Consider the following 15,806-nt stretch of genomic DNA (forward strand, 5'->3'; position numbering starts at 1 on the left):
GACCTGCATTTTGCTGGTTAGCTAGAGGTGGCGTTTGGAGGACTTGTCTGCCTGGGTTAAACTGGGATCGTCCAGGGGTCCGGAGTATTTAGGATAACAGCCATGAGCCACCAGCTCCTACCTCTCAAAGTAGTGGCTGCTGGTGGTGGTGGTGGTTTTTTATTGGGGTACATGTGTGCGTGTCCTGGGGCTTGAACTCACAGCCTGGGGCTGTCCCTGAGCCTTTGTGTGCAAGGTTAGCCTTCTACCCTTGGACCCCAGCTCCACTTCCAGCTGTCTGGCAGGTAATTGTGTGTGTGAGAGAGAGACAGAGACAGATCAGAGCGAGCACGCATGTGTGTGTGGAGGTGCTGGGTGCTGATCTCAGGGCCTTGTGCTCCAGCCGGGATCTCTACCACGTGAGCCACACCTTCCATTCCAATAGTGTTGTGCTTCACGTTTACTTTGCAGTTATTCGTGGCTGATGTGCAGACTTGTGGCAGATGGCCCCTCTGTGTGGTCCGTGTTTTAACTTGTTGTAAGGTGATGTACGGCGGTTACATTACAGAAGTCAGGGAATGAGCACATGGGTTTTTGGACAATGTCTCCCCTCTTTTTCCATGTTGTTCTGGTTCTGGGACTTGAACTCAGGACCTGGCGCTGTCCCTGAGCTCTTTTGCTCCAGGCTAGCGCTCTACCACTCAAGCCACAGCGCCTCTTCCAAGTTTTTCTTTTTTTTACAGTTAATTGGAGACAGGAGTCTCACAGGCTTTTCTACCTGGGTGGCCTCTGAACTGTGATCCTCAGACTCAGCCTCTTGAGTAGCTGGGATTAAAGGCATCAGACTCTGCACAGGGCTCATGTGATGTTTCCTATGTAGCTTCTTGTGGCATTAAGGGAACACTTATTCTAAACAGTTCTGAAACTATCCTGGGTGTTAAAATAAAAGTGTAATTTTTTCCATTCTTTATTAGTCCTCTTTCTTTATTCCTGCTTCCTTCCTTCCTTCCTCTCTCTCTTTCCTTCCTTCTTTTTCCTTTCTTCTGCCTATTTCAGCGTTAGACAATACAGACTGTTGAATGAAATGATTGATAAGGGTAATCAGGGGCTGGGAAGGTGGCTCAGCAGTAGAGTGCTAACCTAGATACATGAAGCCTTGGGTTCCATTCCCCAACACCACAGACACAGAAAATGCCAGAAGTGGCGCTGTGGCTCAAGTGGTAGAGCGCCAGCCTTGAGCACAGAGAGGCTCAGGGACAGCGCCCAGGCCAAAGGTCAAGCCCCCGATAAGACCAGAAAAAGAAAGGAATCACGATCTCCTTCCTGAACAGAAAACCTTCCTGCTCTTACTAGATGGATCATGTACACTATTTATTCTTCAGCAAGGATTCATTGACTTCTGACAAACTCTTCATCCTGGAGAACTTTCTGGCTCTAGTAAAATGTTATTATGGCCTGTGTTTCCCACCTGTCATCCCAGCTAATCAACAGGCTGAGATCTGAGGATCGTGGTTTGAAACCAGCCTGCACAGGAAAGTCCTTATGACTCTTATCACCAATAAACTACCTAGAAAAAGCCAGAAGGGGCGCTGTGGCTCCAGTGGTAGACTGCTAGCTTCCAGTAAAAGAAGGACAAAGGGCAGGCCCTGAGTTCAAGCTCCAGGATCAGCACCTTAAAAAAGGTTATAACATTTGGCTAATATTATGTTCACCAAAGCTCTAACTACATCTGTTGAAATGATGGATTTTCCCCTCTCATTGTTTTCAAAGGGTTAATGAATGAACCGTGTCATGAGAATAAATCCAAGTTGGTTATAGTGTATGTGTGCTTTCCGTATCTTCCTGGCCTTAATATTCTCTGGTTTTCTAGAAGGTTGAAAATGTCCAGGTTGATCTGTGGAAAAGCAGGAAAAATACTTAATTTAAAATTCTAGATTTCAGCCCCGGGGCCAGTGACTTGGGCTTCTAATTCTGGCTACTCGGGAGGCTGAGATATAAGGGTTAGGATTGGATGGCAGCCTGGGCAGGAGCCTCTGACCTCCAATAAACCACCTAGAAACGGGAAGTGGAGCTGTGGCTCAAGTGGTAGAGTGCTATCCTTGAGCAAAAGAGCTGACATTGAATGCCCATGAGTTCAAGCCCCGGGACCAACAAAAATAAATAAGTAGAATAAAATAACCTAGAACTCTAGATTTTACAAGGAAAGACTGTCTTCATGCTGAACAGAATCTGGAATACTCGTTGAGGTTGAGACATGGCTTACTGTCTTTGTTATGTGCTGGTCCTGGGGCTCGAACTTGGGGCCTGGGTGCTGTTCCTGAGCTGTTTTCACTCAAGGCTGGTGCTCTACCCCTGAGCCACAGTTCACTTCCAGGTTTTTGCTGCTGACCACACACACGGTCTATATGTGCACCTCGAAGGGAAACTAGGAGGAGGAACTTATTTTGATTCTTGCAAATACATGTATATTAACTGCAAATAAAATCTTAATATTTTCCATTCTTTTTTTTTTTTTTTTTTTGGGGTCCGGTCGTGGGGCCTGAACTCTGGGCCTGGGCGCTGTCCCTCAGCTCTTCAGCTCAAGGCTAGCGCTCTACCACTTGAGCCACAGCGCCACTTCCGGCTTTTTTCTTATGTGGTGCTGAGGAATCGAACCCAGGGCCTTGAGCATGCAAGGCAAGCGCTCTACCACTGAGCCACCTTCCCAGCCCCATATTTTCCATTCTTATTTTGTCTTCTCTCCATCTTTCTCTTTCTTTCTTTCTTTTTGCCTATGTTGCTGGTAGAATCTCTAAAGATAGTTGCATGAAATGATTGATAAAGGTAATCATTATCTCTTTCCTGAACTGAAAACATTCACTGTCTTAATTGGTGTATAAGGTACACTGTTACCTTCGAGAAGGATTATCTTCTGACAAACTAATCATGTTACAGAAATGCATGGCTTTATAAAGTGTTATTATGTCCAGGTGCCTGGATCTCATGCTACTCAGGAGGCTGAGATCTGAGGATCATGGTTCAAAGCCAGCCTGGGCAGGAAATCTCACAAAACACTCATCTCCAATAAACTACTTAGAAAAAGCCCCACGTGGCTCTGTGGCTCAAGTGGTAGAGCGCTAGCTTTGAGAAAAGGAATCTCTGGGTCAATGGACAGGCACTGAGTTTAAGCTCTATGTCCGGCATGCACACACACAAAATGTTATGACATATGGCTAATATTATGTTCAGCAAAAGCTTTTCCTACATCTCTTGAAATAGTGTTAATGAACCCGTAACGTAAGAATCCACACAAGTTGATTATAGTGTATTTATGCTTTCCATATCTTCCTGGACTTAATATTCTCTGGTTTTTTAATAAGGTTGAAAATTTCCAGGTTGATCTGTAAAAAAGCAGGAAAACTACTTAATTTAAACTTCTACATTTCACCTGCACCAGAATCAACTCCAAATGGATCAAAGACCTTGAACTCAAAGCAGACATTCTGAAAACATTACAGGATGGAATAGGAGAAACCCTGGGTCTCCCTGGCACAGGCCGAAATTTTCTGAATAGAGACCCGGAAACACAACAAATCAAAGAAAGGCTGGACAAATGGGATTGTATAAGGTTGCAGAGCTTCTGCAGGGCAAATGACATAGCTAGCAAGATCAATAGAAAGCCCACGGACTGGGAGAAGATCTTTACTAGCCATACAACGGACAAGGGTCTCATATCTAAAATATACTTGGAACTCAAAAAATTAAACCACCCAACAACAAATCCTCAAAGAAACAACTGCCCAATAAGTAAGTGGGCGAAAGACTTAAAGAGAAGCTTCTCTGAAGAAGAAAGAAGGATGACCAATAGACACATGAAGAAATGTTCAACATCCCTAGCCATAAAAGAAATGCAAATCAAAACAACATTGAGATATCACCTCACTCCAGTTAGAACAGCAAAAATCAAGAACTCTAACAACAACAGATGCTGGAGGGGATGTGGACAGAAAGGAACCTTACTTCATTGTTGGTGGGAATGTAAACTTGTTCAACCACTTTGGAAAGCAGTATGGAGGTTCCTCAAAAGTCTCCACATAGAGCTCCCCAATGACCCAGCAATCCCACTTTTGGGCATTTACCCAAATGATCACAAACAAGGCCACACTAAAGCTACCAGCACAACTATGTTTATTGCAGCATTATTTACCATAGCTAAGACATGGAACCAACCCAGATGCCCCTCAGTAGATGAATGGATCAAGAAGATGTGGTATATATACACAATGGAATTCTATGCCTCCATCAGAAAGAATGACATTTCCCCATTTGTTAGGAAATGGAAAGGCTTGGAAAAAATTATATTAAGTGAAGTAAGCCAGGCCCAAAGAAACATAGGGCCCATGGTTTCCCTTATTTGCAATATCTAGTATAGGTATGAGTCAAGCGGAAAAAGTCAGATAATGTGATGTTAGGAAAACGAAACCTCAAATATGTATTTTAATGTTTTTGTTTCTTTCATGCATGTGTTTCTAACGCATTTATAAGATTATTTCTTTGTTGCTTTGTATGTCCCTCCCCCACAGTGTAACCCCCGCTTTCACTATATTTGATGTCAGTATAACATGTGGAGGAGATGGGGACAAACAAGTCGTTTAAGGATTCAGGTGGACCTGTTGCAACAATGAGAAGTACAAAATGTCATGTCAAAACCAGCTTTACAATGTCGGTGGGGGGGGGGGGTATGATTGGGTGGGGGGGAGGGGGGAGGCTGGGAAGGGAGGTGAAGGGTAAACAAAGGAGGAGGCTGCAATGCTTGGTAAGAAATGTATGCATTATCCTGCCCATGTAATTGTAACCCCTCTGTACAGTATGTTCTCAAGTAAAATAAAATAAAATTTAAAAAAAAAAAAAAAAAAACTTCTACATTTCAGCCCCGGGGCCAATGGCTCACGCTTGTAATACACTCAGGAGGCTGAGCTCTAAGGGCTGCAATTCGATGTCAGCCTGGGCAGGAAAGTCCATGAGACTCTTACCTCCAGTGAACCACTTAAAGACCAGAAACAGTGCTGTGGCTTAACAGCCTTGAGTGAAAATGTTCAAGAGCGGTGTCCAGGCCGGGTTCAAACCCCACGACCGACAAAATAGAAGAGAATTCTAAATCTCACAAGGAAAGTCTGGATGCTGAGCAGAATCTGCTGAGGTTCAGACACATGCTGGTCCTGGGGCTTGAACTCAGGGCCTCGGTCCTGTTCCTGAGCTTTTTCACCCAAGGCTGGCACTCTACCACTTGAGCCACAGTTGGAACTGTTCATTGGAGGCGAAAGTCTCACCAGCTTTCCTGCCTGGACTGACCTGGAACCTTCCTCAGATCTCAGCCTCCTGAGGAGCTGGGATGACAGGCGGGAGCCATTGGTGCCTGGCAATGAGCTCTTTCCTGACGTTCAGCAAATGCAGGATGAAAATAAAAAGACATGGTGTTCAGAGAGACATAGAACATTTATTCTGTTTGTGTGGTCCAGGGGACACAGGCTAACATCAATAATATAATCAGAATCGGATCTGAAGGAAAGTTATTTTTTACCAACCACAGGCTTCCCTTGTGAATTTTAGCCTAGCACACTTTCCACCCGCACCGGACCAGACATTTTCTCACATATTGCATATTTCTTTTCAGAACAGGAATAATAATAAATATATTCTCCGCTCAAATATCCACAATACCGTTTATTTAAGTCAGTCAGGTTACTTTTCGACCTAAAAGAAGAAAAACAGGAAAATACTTAGAAAGTCAAACACTTGAAATACACACACATGAAAATACTGACTGGCAGCATTCCCCCTAAGGTCTGCGTTGTCCAAGGAAAATTCAGAGTTCATGTGGAGATGCTTGATTGTCAAGGGGTCTCAATTCAGCTTCTCAGCTTATGAGCACAGCGCATGTGGATCATGTCCAACCTCTCATCCTTCCCCCCATGTCCCCCCCCCGCCCCCTCTCACGGTCTCTGTTCCCATCCTCACATATACAGGTTAAATATTATGATGGGGGGGGGGGGGCTGGGAAGGTGGCTCAGTGGTAGAGCGCTTGCCTTGCATGCCTGAGGCCCTGGGTTCAATTCCTCAGCACCACATAAGCAGAAAAAGCCAGAAGTGGCGCTGTGGCTCAAGTGGTAGAGCGCTAGGCTTGAGCTGAAGAGCTGAGGGACAGCACCTAGGCCCAGAGTTCAAGCCCCACGAGCGGACCCCCCAAAAAAATATTATGATGGGCATCATCCTGAGTATTTGTGCTACTCAGGAAACTGAGATCTGAGGATCAGGGTTCAAAATCACCCAGAACAGGAAAGTCTATGAGCCTCCTATGTCTAAATATATCAAGCCAAAAAGTTAGACGTGGAGCTGTGGCTCAAGTAGTAGAGCACTAGCCTTGAGCCCAAAGCCCAGGGCAGCTCCCAGGCCCTGAGTTGAAGCTCCAGGAAAAAGCACACAAAGAAAAGAAAGTCTATAGTTTATGGCTACTTGACAAAATAAGGGTATCTGTGCGTGTGTGTGCGTGCGTGTGTGTGTGTGTGTGTGTGTGTGTGTGTGCAAGTGTTACTACTGGATCTTAAACTTAGGGCCTCTACATCAGAGATTTTCAGCTAAAGGCTGGTGCTCTACCACTTGAGCCACAGCTCCACTTCTTGTATTTTCTGGTCTTCAATTGAACATAAGTGTCTCATGAACTTTTAGGTCACAGCTGACTTCAAACCATGATCCTCATAGCTCAATTTCCTGAGTAGCTGGGATTACAAGTGTGAACCACCAGCACCTGCTAGGTGGACATTTTTTTACCTGATCAAATCTATTAAAGAAGCCTGACCCAGCCGGTATATTTGGGGTATTTCCACAATCTACAATCGTCGTGAGGAAAACATAGTTAAAAAATAGACTGAAAACAATAAAGGAAAAATAGAAACTCACCAGATATTAGACATAATACTGTCATCCACTTTCACATCGTAGTATGGGCTAGATTGTCTAGATGCTCCAAGCCAATAGCTGTACCCCAGGGACTTTACAAAATCCTAAGAAACAAAAATGCTTTGTGTACAAAGTTATCTCTGGCTGGGTACAGTGGCTCATGCCGGTCATCCTAGCTACACAGGAGGCTGAGATCTGAGGCTAATGGTTCAAAGCCAGCCAGGACAGGGAAGTCCATGAGACTCTCCAGGGAACCACCAAAAAAAAAAAAAACAGAAGTGGAAAAAGCTCTGGGACAGCGTCCAGGCCCCGAGTTCAAGTCCTTGGACTTGCACAACAAATAATTATCTCTGTACATACTTATGCATATCATCGTTCAAATGATTGTTTGTCACAGTATTTTCAAAAGTGCATAACTACTGAATGTGTGTGTTTGTGTGTGTGCACACGCACATGTGAGCTCAAGGTTCTGATTTCAAGCCCCATGTCTGGTATACACAAAAAAGAAAGGGAAAGCAAGAAAGCGATTGAGAGAGAGAGAGACAGAGACAGGGACAGACAGAGACAGAGACAAAGAGACAGAGAAACAGACAGACTTATTTAGAGACAGAATGATAGAGAAGGATCGAGAGAGAGAGAGAGAGAGAGAGAGAGAGAGAGAGAGACAGTCTAGTAAAGTGGGCACAGGTCAGCGTAGGTGGGATCTCAGAAGCCATCCAAAATGTTGTAACCCAACGGCCTCATATTTGGGTCTTATTCCTCCTGACTATATCTTGTTGAGTCAGACACTCTCAGTGAGCCCTGGAGACAGGCCCAACGGGAAAGACACAACACATTTCTCTCTTCTAGAAAGGATGAGGGAGCTTCTGGAACTCAGGGCCCTGGGCATTGGCCTGGAGCTGCTTCTGCTCAAGTTGCGTGCTCTACCACCCCAACCACAGCGCCACTCCTGGTCTTTTTGAGTGGTTTGTTGGAGACGAGAGTCTCACGGAGTTTGCTGCCCGGGCTGGCTTCAAATCATGATCCTCAGGTCTCAGCCTCCTGAGTGGCTGGGCTACAGCGGGTAACGGTGCCTGGCTAAGAAACGTGCTCTTTGCCTGACTTGCATGTCCGTAATGCCCCGCACATCACTCTTACAAGAACAACTAGAAATTAAAAGAGAGAGAAGCTGAGACCTGAAGACCAAATTCCAACACAAAGCCAGGCAGACAAACCCAAGAGACCCTTAGCTCCATTTACAGGAAGAAGCCACAAGTGTGGGTGTGGCTTCAGCCTTGAGCTTTTGTAAGCCAGCTGGGAAGGGGAGGCCCTTAGGTCAAGACCCAGAGCTGGAAAGGAAGAAGGAAGGGAGGAAGGGAAAGAAAGAAAGAAGGAAAAAAAGAAAGAAAGAGAGGGACAGAGGGAGGGAAGAAAAAAGAAAGAAAGAAGCAAAGAAGGAAGGAAAGAAAGAGAAAGGAGGGAGAAAGAAAAAGCAAAAGAGAGAGAAGGGAGAGAGGGGAGGGGGAAGGAGGGAAGGAAGTAGAGTGAAAGAAAAGAAAGAAGAGAATGAAAGAAGAATAGAAAGAAAAAAGAAGACAAAAGAGGAATGGAAAGAGGAGGAAAGGAACAGAGAAGAGGAGAAAAGAGGAGAGAGCAAGTAGTGACTCACTTGATACAAGTCTTCTCCAAAATGTTCTCCCTCTGTGTGTGTGTGTGTGTGTATCTGTGTGTGTGTATCTGTGTGTGTGTATCTGTGTGTGTGTGTATCTGTGTGTGTGTGTATCTGTGTGTGTGTCTGTGTATCTCTGTGAGTGTGTGTGTGTGTGTATGTATCTCTGTGTGTGTCTGTGTATCTCTGTGAGTGTGTGTGTGTCTGTGTGTGTGTATCTGTGTGTGTGTGTATCTGTGTGTGTGTCTGTGTGTGTCTGTGTGTGTGTCTGTGTGTGTATCTCTGTGTGTTTCTGTGTATCTTTGTGTGTGTGTGTCTGTGTATCTCTGTGAGTGTGTGTGTGTGTGTCTGTGTGTGTGTGTATCTGTGTGTCTGTGTGTGTCTGTGTGTATCTGTGTGTCTGTGTGTGTGTATCTCTGTGTGTGTGTGTGTCTGTGTGACTCTGTGTGTGTGTGTATGTATGTGTATGTGTGTGTGTGTGTGTGTTCTGGTCCTGAGGTTTGAACTCAGGATCTGGGCGCTGTCCCTGAGCTTCTTTCTCTGAAGGCTAGGGTTCTATCACTTGAGCCACAGCTCCACTTCTGGTTTTCTGGTGGTTCATGGGAGATCAAAGTCTCACAGACTTTCCTGCCTGGACTGGCTTTGAACCGTGATCCTCAGATCTCAGGCTCCTGAGTAGCTGGGATGACAGGCGGGAGCCACAGTGCTCAGCTACCTCTTCTTATTCTGTGATAGGCAATGCGATTTCCTTTCTCACTAAAAAAGAGACCGGGAGACGTACCTGTGCATCCTTGTTGTTAATCTTCAGCAGGCTGGCATTGTGGTGAGCACATGACTTTTGGCTATTTTCCCATGTGTCATAAGTATGATACAGAAGATAACATCTATTTGCGTGCCATTCCCAATCCTGTGGACAAGGTTTGCATTTGTGCCCTGGAAGGAAAGTATCCTTTTATTGAATAGATCTTCAGCCTCTTGCTATTTCTTGTCATCTCTATGGGACATGGACCAAGTTCACTGTGTTTTCTTCTGGTAGTTTTTTTTGAGGGGGTCCGGTTGTGGGGCCTGAACTCTGGGCTGTCCCTCAGCTCTTCAGCTCAAGGCTAGCGCTCTACCACTTGAGCCACAGAGCCACTTCTGGCTTTTTTTTTTCTGCTTATGTGGTGCTGAGGAATCGAACCCAGGGCCTCAGGCATGCAAGGCAAGCGCTCTACCACTGAGCCACCTGCCCAGCCCTCTTCTGGTAATTTTTAATGTCATTTTGTGCAGTTCTGGGGCTTGAACTCAGAATCTCCTGCTCTTCCTTAGCTTTTCCACTCCAGGCTGATCCTCTACCATTGGAGCCACAACTCCACTTCTGGCTTTTTGCTGGTTCACTGGAGAGAAGAGTTTCACAGACTTTCCTGCATGGGCTGGCTTTGAACCATAATCCTCAGAACTCAGCTTCTTCAGTAGTCAGGATGACAGGCGTGAGCCACCAGTGCCCGGCTTTTACTGGCTGAAATTCTGAACTGAGGCCATCTATAGAGAAGTGTGTTTTCCTATCATTTACTGATCTTGATAGTAAATTGAGATTTTATATAATCTCTACAATAATAAAAAATTTTAATTGAGATTAGATAAATTGATTTATTTTAATAAAGCTGCAGATTAAAGAAAACATATACTGTCTTACTATTCTTATATAACCATTAAACCTGGGTAATTTGATTTTGCATAGTTACGATTGTTTTCTGATTTTCTTCTAACTGTATGGAGCTGTCAACAAAGCAGTGCCCTGGACTCTGCTTAATTCCTGTACTACTCAATGGTTCTAGCCCGGCACCAGTGGTGCCTGCCTGGAATCCCAGCTGCTCAGGAGGCTGAGATCTGACGATTAGGCATTGAAGCCAGCCTGGGCAGGAAAATCGGGGAGACTTTTATCTTCCATTATCCAGCAACAAGGCAGAAGTGATGCTGTGTGTGGCTCAGCTAGCTGAGCTCCATGCAGCCTGGAGCAAAAGAGCCAAGGGACACAGCCCAGGCCCTGAGTTCAAGCCCAAAGACACACACACACACACACACACACACACACACACACACACACACTGTAGCTTTAGATCTTGGTCTCATAAGCAGCCCTCAGGATATTACAGAATTACCTGGCTTTTTTTTCTGTAGCTCACGACACAGCCTGGTGGCCAGGGTTTGCAATGTGATAGAGAGGTTCTGGATCTTCTCATTGAGGTTCTGGATCTTCTCAGAACTGTTGACATTCCCCATTTGGTGTAGGGACACGTTTCTCTGAAGTTCTTCTTGGGCATTTTGCAGTTTATAAACTCAAATCCAGACACAGAGAGAAATAGAATTAAAAAAAGACACATGAAAACCTTCACTATCATGACCTTAAGAGTTGTTTGGTACAAGGAATACTGAAAAAGGCCCAAGGGGAACGGAGGCGCGGCTCACGTGGTAGAACACCAGCTGTGAGGGGAAATAGCTGAGCAGGAGCGCTAGGCTCTGAGCCAGCAAAAAGGCAGAAGTGGAGCCGTGGCTGAAGGGGTAGAGCACCAGCCTTGAGTGAGAGAGCTCAGGGACAGCGCCCAGGCCCTGAGTTCAAGGCCAGGCCCAGCAGCACACACACAAAAAAAGGGGTGATACGTACTCACGCTCCCCAAGATTCCTAGTCCAAGGAGGAGGAGGAGAAAGAGGAGGAGAGTCAGACCCAGGGCTATTTTAGTCCATACATGGGAAGGCGCTGGAGGCTCTGTGGAACCAGAAGCAACAAAGAGTTCTCAAAACAGTGTTCAGTTCATTCGTACATCATTCATTCATTCATTCACATTGCTTTTATTTCTCTCCTCCTAGGCAACCTGTAAAAGAACTTGTTAGACATTCTAGGACACGAAAAAAATCCTGTTTTCAAGATTCACTGTAGTAAGGCCTGGGCCCTGCTGGCTCATGCCCGTCATGCTAGCTACTCGGGAGGCTGATCTGACCCCAGCCCCGGCAGGAAGGTCCGAGAGACTCTTACTCCAATAACCACCAAAAAACCAGAAGTGGCGCTGTGGCTCAAGTGGTAGAGCGCCAGCCTTGAGCTGAAGAGCTGAGGGACAGCGCCAAGGCCCTGAGTTCAAACCCTACGACTGACAAAAAAAAAAAAAAACCAACACTCATCTACATGAGTTTCCATTCTGACTTTAGCACCCGTGATTGCAAAATGCATGAATAAGTAAAGCCAGGCTTCAAGTGTTATGTGGTGCAAAATGCATGAATAAGTAAAGCCAGGCTTCAAGTGTTATGTGGTGCAAAATGCATGAATAAGTAAAGCCAGGCTTCAAGTGTTATGTGGTGCAAAATGCATGAATAAGTAAAGCCAGGCTTCAAGTGTTATGTGGTGCAAAATGCATGAATAAGTAAAGCCAGGCTTCAAGTGTTATGTGGTGCAAAATGCATGAATAAGTAAAGCCAGGCTTCAAGTGTTATGTGGTGCAAAATGCATGAATAAGTAAAGCCAGGCTTCAAGTGTTATGTGGTGCAAAATGCATGAATAAGTAAAGCCAGGCTTCAAGTGTTATGTGGTGCAAAATGCATGAATAAGTAAAGCCAGGCTTCAAGTGTTATGTGGTGCAAAATGCATGAATAAGTAAAGCCAGGCTTCAAGTGTTATGTGGGAGGCTAATAAGGGAAGCGTGTGAGTCTACTTACTGCATCTTGAAAAAACACCTCTTTTAGGCAAAAATAAATCTTCTTTTCAGAAATAAGACTGAAAACGGTTGCAATCAATTACTTGCAACTCTGAAAATGGAAGGAGAGCATCCGTCGGAGATGCTGTTTTTCAGGCTGAAGGGATCAGGAGAGCGATGGGGGGTGAAGTTCACTGGAATTTGGCTTTAACGGGTGTGAAGATGTTAACCAGGAACTTCCCCCTCCCGCCCCAAAGAGCTGAATAAGCCAATAGAAAGCTAGAGTATCAAAAACCCTTCGAAGCCGGGTGCTGGTGACTTACGCTACTCAGGAGGCTGAGACCTGAGGATCACGGTTCAAAGCCAGTCCAGGGCAGGAAAGTCTGTGAGACTCTGATCTCTACTGAACCACCAGGAAACCGAGAGTGGCCCTAGCTTTGAGCAAAAATAGCTCAGAGACAGTGCCCAGCCTTTGTGTTCAAACCCAGTGACTGACCAAATAAAAATGAAACAGCTCAGGAATAGCTAAAATTACAGGCGTGAGCCACTGGCACCCAACACAATCTTCTTCTTCCTTCCTTCTTTCTTTCTTAGTTCCTTTTTTTTTTTTTTTGCCAGTCCTGGGCTTGAAATCAGGTCCTGGGCATTTTCCTGTAGCTTCTTCTGCTCAAGATTAGTGCTGTACAACCCGAGCCATAACACTCCTTCCAGCTCTGTGCATGTGGTACTGAGGAATTGAACCCAGGACCTCATGCATGCTAGGCAAATACTCTACCACTGAGCCACCCGCCCAGCTTAAATCACTACAGGATGTCAGTCCTCCTCAAGGTGGGTAGGAAAGGCTAGTTCCAACCAATGTGTTTAGAACGTGATAGTCTAACCACACTTCTGAAACACAGGAAATCCATCTTGCGCCACAGTTGCTGAAGTGACTGTAACCAGAGAGAACTGAAAAAAAAATATTTATATTTCATTTCTTTAGATGGAGGAAAATGCCCTTCACGGAAAACAACGACAGAGACAAGGCCTTCGCGTAGGTCAGAACGAGATGTTCAGAGCTGCTTTTAGGCCGAGCACCCGTAGCTGATGCCTGTAACCTCAGCCGCTCGGGAGGCTGAGATCTGAGCATCGTGATACACAGCCAGCCCAGATGGGAAGGAGCGTGGGACTTTTTATTTCCAATGAACCAGCAAAAAGATCAACGTGGAGCTGTGGCTCAAGTGGTAGAGCACCAGCCTAAAAGTCATGTGAGAGCGCTTGGCCTTGAGTTCAAGCCTTAGTACTGGCACGCACAAGCGCATGAGAGAGTTCACGCGCACGCACACACACACACGCGCACACATGCACACACACACGCACACACACACACGCACGCACGCGCACGCACATGCATGCACACACACATGCACGCACACACACGCACGCACACATGCATGCACACTCATGCACACGCACACACACGCATGCACGCACACGCACATGCATGCACACACACACGCACACACACACACGCACACACATGCACACACACACGCACACACACACACGCACGCACGCACACGCACATGTATGCACACACACACGCACACACACACGCACGCACGCACACACGCACATACACACACACAGAGTCTGGCTCCTTTGGATAATCATAATCCACATATCACAGGTGGTAAACAACCTCTTTCTTCATGGCCCTGTCTGTCTGTCTCTCTGTCCCTCTGTCTGTCTATCTTTCTTTGTCCTTTGGTCTGTCTCTCTCTGCCTCAGTCTCTCTCTCCCCGTCCATCCTCGTCTGCGTCTCTGTCTCTGTCTGTCTCCCGACCTTCCCAGCCTCCCTCTTTTTTCTCTCTTACAGAAATGAAAGGAAAAAGAAAATAACAAAATAAATTAAAAGATGGCTTCCCTGGACAGCATGTAATCGTGAGCCACAGAAGTGGGCACTTTGCACAATTTCAGAACACTTTCCTATAGCTCGATCGTAATATTCAAGAGTAGAACACTTACAAGTGATTGGTTGTTGTGTGATTTCACAAAGCCAGGGTTTGAATAAAAGAGAAGGCTTTGGGGAAGTTTAATTGGCTAATGACCCCTCCACTCACTGAACCCCAAGGTGGAAGTCTCGTTTTCATCGCCCACCGTACCACACACTCCCAACTCCACATTCGTACCTTTTGTCTCCACTGGGTCCAACTCCTGGATCTTCTGTGTCTTTCCCGAGTTCTGGAAGTTTAGGTCCGCGTAAGTGACTTCTTCAGACATGGAGGGAGGTGGGAAGCAGGTGGAATGAAATGCTGTTGTTGGAGAAGGCAGAGCTGACTGTTGGACTTTGGACGGAAGGTGGACGCTGAGGCTTTGGGATCATCAGCCGCCGCCTCCCTTCCCCAGCCGACCCTGTGTCTAACCCAGCCGAGCTGATCAGCTCCCCGTCTGTGGTCTGCGGCAGAACTGGGTAACTGTGGCATGAGGAAACATTTCTCTTCACCAGCCTCTCTTCCTCTTTCTTATGGGTACATACGAGTTCCTGCAGGAACTCGGTTTGCTTTATTTCTGTTGGTACTGGGTTTGAGTTCAAGGCCAGCTACTCTGGCTGTACTTTGTTGCTCAGGGCTGGTGCTCCACCACTTGAGTCAGGCCTCCAGTCCAGCACTTTGCTGGTTAGCTAGAGGTAGAGTTGGGAGGACCTGTCTGCCTAGGTTGACTTCCAACTGGGTCCTCCAAGTTTCAGTAGTTAAGATAACAGGCATGAGCCACCAGCTGCCAGCTCACAAATTTATGCTTCTGTTTCTTTCTTGGTGTGTGTGTGTGTGTGTGTGTGTGTGTGTGTGTGTGTGTGTGTGTGTGTGTGTTGAAACTTGAACTCAGAGCCTTGATACTCTCCCTTAGCCATTTTGCTAAAGACATGCTCTACTTCTTGAGCCACAGCGCCATTCCTAGCTTGTTGCTAGATAATGTAAGACAAGAGTCTCATGGACATTTCTACATACACTTACTTTGAACTGGGCCGTGAGTCACTGGTGTCCAGCTGTCCTGGGAAATCGTAGTCACATTTCTTGACTGGCATAGGAGTGTTGCTCAACACCGATTGCTTCTGGATTCATCTGACTTTCATTAGTAAATCTGCGTTTGCATTTTTATGTGCCTTCCTGTGTGCAAAGACAGCTGTAAGTTTTAGGATTGCAGTTGCAGGTGTTTGGAAGGAGCGTGTGTCTTGATCCATGTCCTCCCTTCCACCACCTCCCCAGCCCTTCCCACCCTCCCCTCAAGATCCCTTTCCACCTGTGGATATTGAGTGTAATGGCTGGATTTGCCACCCTTCCCCTCTCCCTTCATCCGTCTCCCTCCTGTTAAAATTCCCCCAACCAAAACCATCCTGGTTTTCATTTTGCTCCATTGCCAGCTCATTGCTCAAAGGACTTACCGCATGGGAATTGCACAGTAATTTTTGTTACTATGCAAAGGAATATTTTTAAAGGATTCAATAAAATACCCGCTTTAGTAAGGGAGAGAGTAACGTTTAAATAAAACATCCTCTCCGCAAGAACTTCTAAAAAGCAAACAGAAAAAAAATAATCTTG

The 15,806-nt window shown here is 45.9% G+C and overlaps 1 protein-coding gene across 2 annotated transcripts; it reads right to left on the reverse strand.

Moving 5' to 3' along the window:
- Positions 1–5,435: 5,435 nt before the first annotated feature.
- Positions 5,436–15,374, reverse strand: LOC122098833 (C-type lectin domain family 12 member A-like). Of its 2 annotated transcripts, XM_042669293.1 has the most exons (7): positions 15,222–15,374; positions 14,400–14,522; positions 11,208–11,309; positions 10,705–10,881; positions 9,345–9,496; positions 6,916–7,019; positions 5,436–5,712 (listed from the first exon to the last, which is right to left on the reverse strand). In XM_042669293.1, exons 2-7 carry the CDS (start codon positions 14,488–14,490, stop codon positions 5,565–5,567), a joined length of 774 nt encoding a protein of 257 aa, XP_042525227.1. In that variant the 5' UTR covers positions 14,491–14,522; positions 15,222–15,374; the 3' UTR covers positions 5,436–5,564. The 2 variants fall into 2 exon arrangements, with proteins under 2 accessions (XP_042525227.1, XP_042525228.1); XM_042669294.1 differs by lacking the exons at positions 6,916–7,019; positions 15,222–15,374 and having other exon boundaries at positions 5,670–5,712; positions 14,400–14,661.
- Positions 15,375–15,806: the final 432 nt, after the last annotated feature.

The sequence above is a fragment of the Dipodomys spectabilis genome, unplaced genomic scaffold, assembly GCF_019054845.1.
Source record: "Dipodomys spectabilis isolate Male_0828 unplaced genomic scaffold, ASM1905484v1 ptg000493l, whole genome shotgun sequence".
NCBI lineage: Eukaryota > Metazoa > Chordata > Mammalia > Rodentia > Heteromyidae > Dipodomys > Dipodomys spectabilis.